General features: G+C 45.7%; 1 protein-coding gene across 1 annotated transcript in view; it reads left to right on the forward strand.

The window, feature by feature from the left end:
* The first annotated feature begins 1,456 nt into the window (after nt 1–1,456).
* kif13a (kinesin family member 13A) overlaps nt 1,457–2,145 on the forward strand; it is a 23,483-nt gene continuing 22,794 nt past the window's right edge. The window contains exon 1 of the mRNA XM_042740297.1: nt 1,457–1,520. Within this exon, the coding sequence (XP_042596231.1) occupies nt 1,457–1,520 (64 nt within the window). The remainder of the gene's footprint in view (nt 1,521–2,145) is intronic.

Genomic DNA, 2,145 nt, shown 5'->3' on the forward strand with positions numbered 1-2,145 from the left:
TAAAAACCAACCTATACAATACCATGCCTGCATCCGGTGGCCCTATCCGGGATCCGGATCCGGGTTCCGGCGGGGGCCGTCTGTGCTCCACTGGCAAGCGCCACTGACCCAGGACCATCCATCAAACTCTGGTGCCAACCGTAAGTATCTTTTCTCCCGAGATGTCCCCCTATTCTGTCGCTGGCTCTGGCTTTGTGTGCTGGGTCGCTCTGCGCATGCAGGGGGGGGGGGGGGGGGGTCGCGGGGTGTGTGGGGTGGGGGTGTCTGGGCGGGGGCTATCGCTTTGGGCTGTTTGCCTGTTATCACCCTGTTCCAATCCTCATCCTCTGTCTGTCTCTGTCAGGATGTCATTCCCTTGTAACACCTAAATGAGCAGAGGGGTCACTCTATATAAAACTATTTTAGTGGTCAAAGACACAGTAACCCACATACAAGAAAAAACTCTGCACAATCAAGAATGCATAAACCAGCAATCACACGAATCAGAAAGGTCAGGAAGAACGGAAACAGAAAAAACAAAAAGTCACCGTGCTTGGTTACAGAGCAGAAGATGGCCCAGAAATGGCGATGGAAAGTCCGCATCATGAGAGGGTAGGGAGGTCATTAATGAAGCTGTACAAGAACCCGGGGGCAGCTTGCATACTCTTCGTCTCCTGATGACTCCTACCAACTGGAAATCCTGTTGGGAGGGCTTTCTTGCACTTAAAACCCTAAGACATTTTACTCCAGTACGCCATGACCTTCTGTTAATTTTTCTGAATTTTTTCTAATTTGACCCATACATATTTAGCCCTGAAAATATGGACATAGGGTTAGCAGTTTTCTAAGGGACGTTTATTAACACCAAGAACTGCTTTGGTCCCTTGTTGACCCACTTAGATGACGGGCTGTGAATCCGCAGAATTCCATTGTGATTGTTTTATTTTTGTTCTTTTTGTTTTTTTTTTTTTTTGTTTTTTGAGAGAGGAAGAGGCATGAAAAGCTATAGATTTCATTTACAAAAGCTGGGGAAATGCATGCCACTTTATAATACTCCAAATGTTAGCAATGTCCAAAACTCAGGGGTAGAATGATGAAATCTCACAGCCTCCCACAACATCTCTCCAAACTCTCAGGGGTACACCCTTACGGGGCTACCGCTCGTCCAGAGTTAGCCCCAAGGCCTAAGCGGTATTTGGAATAAAAAAATTCATGATTATAAAAATTTTATTATTTAGCTGCGGCTTCCTTTGCCAAATGGGCAGTAACATTTGGAAAGGTCAAAAGGGAGGATGCGCCTTGAGGCTCGCTTCTGGAGCTCCACAGAAAAACAGTGTGTCCACAAACTTACGTTGCATTTTTTTTTTACATAACCCACAGTGATTTAGATGCCATGGCATGCATATCTGGGCCCCCTAGTGTACGTGATCTAAAGCTTACAGCTGCGTGGATGCATAGCGCACACATTTTTGTGCACATGGACGCGCTGTGGGGTGACAGCCTTTTCCCGTCCTCCAGTGGCTCTGCTGCGGTGGAGGAAGGTCAGTGCAAGTGCTTCTGTCAGGCTGACATTTCCGGAGATCTTCTTGTGTTAGTTCCCCGCGGATGAGTGGCGGGGTTTGAGGCTGAAGGTACAATGGTGTTAACTCTAAAATAGAAATGGCCTCATGCAGAATCGTCAAACCTCAGGCCTGAAAATGATCCTTCTCGTTTTCAGCTTGCCGTGCTACCAGTTTTTTTAATTAGATTATCGGATCATTGAGGAATGGCCGTTGTCAAATGGCAGATGCAGACATGGTTGCGAATTAAGATCCAGATTTAAACGTCTCAGTTATGTTCATTATAAGAGTAAAAAGGTCAGATTGGAGGAGTGTTGCATTTACTGAGCAAAAACTGAAAATGACCAGGGCGTTTTCAAAAAGCCTGAATATGAATCATGAATTCTTAAGAAGGCCTTAGGGTGAATAACATCGTATCGTGTTTATGTTCTGTTCATTATGCATCCCTTTGGGCGTGGGTGCGTGTGGTTTGTATGTATGTGTGCTGGTGGAAACCAGAGGGCGGAGAGTCATGTCTGTGAGCCAGTTCATTACTTTTCCTTTCCATGATTCGATATCATGGAGTATTAACCCTCAGGACACAGCATTTTACAATACCATTTAAAAT

Source organism: Cyprinus carpio, chromosome B16 (genome assembly GCF_018340385.1).
Source record: "Cyprinus carpio isolate SPL01 chromosome B16, ASM1834038v1, whole genome shotgun sequence".
Lineage (NCBI taxonomy): Eukaryota > Metazoa > Chordata > Actinopteri > Cypriniformes > Cyprinidae > Cyprinus > Cyprinus carpio.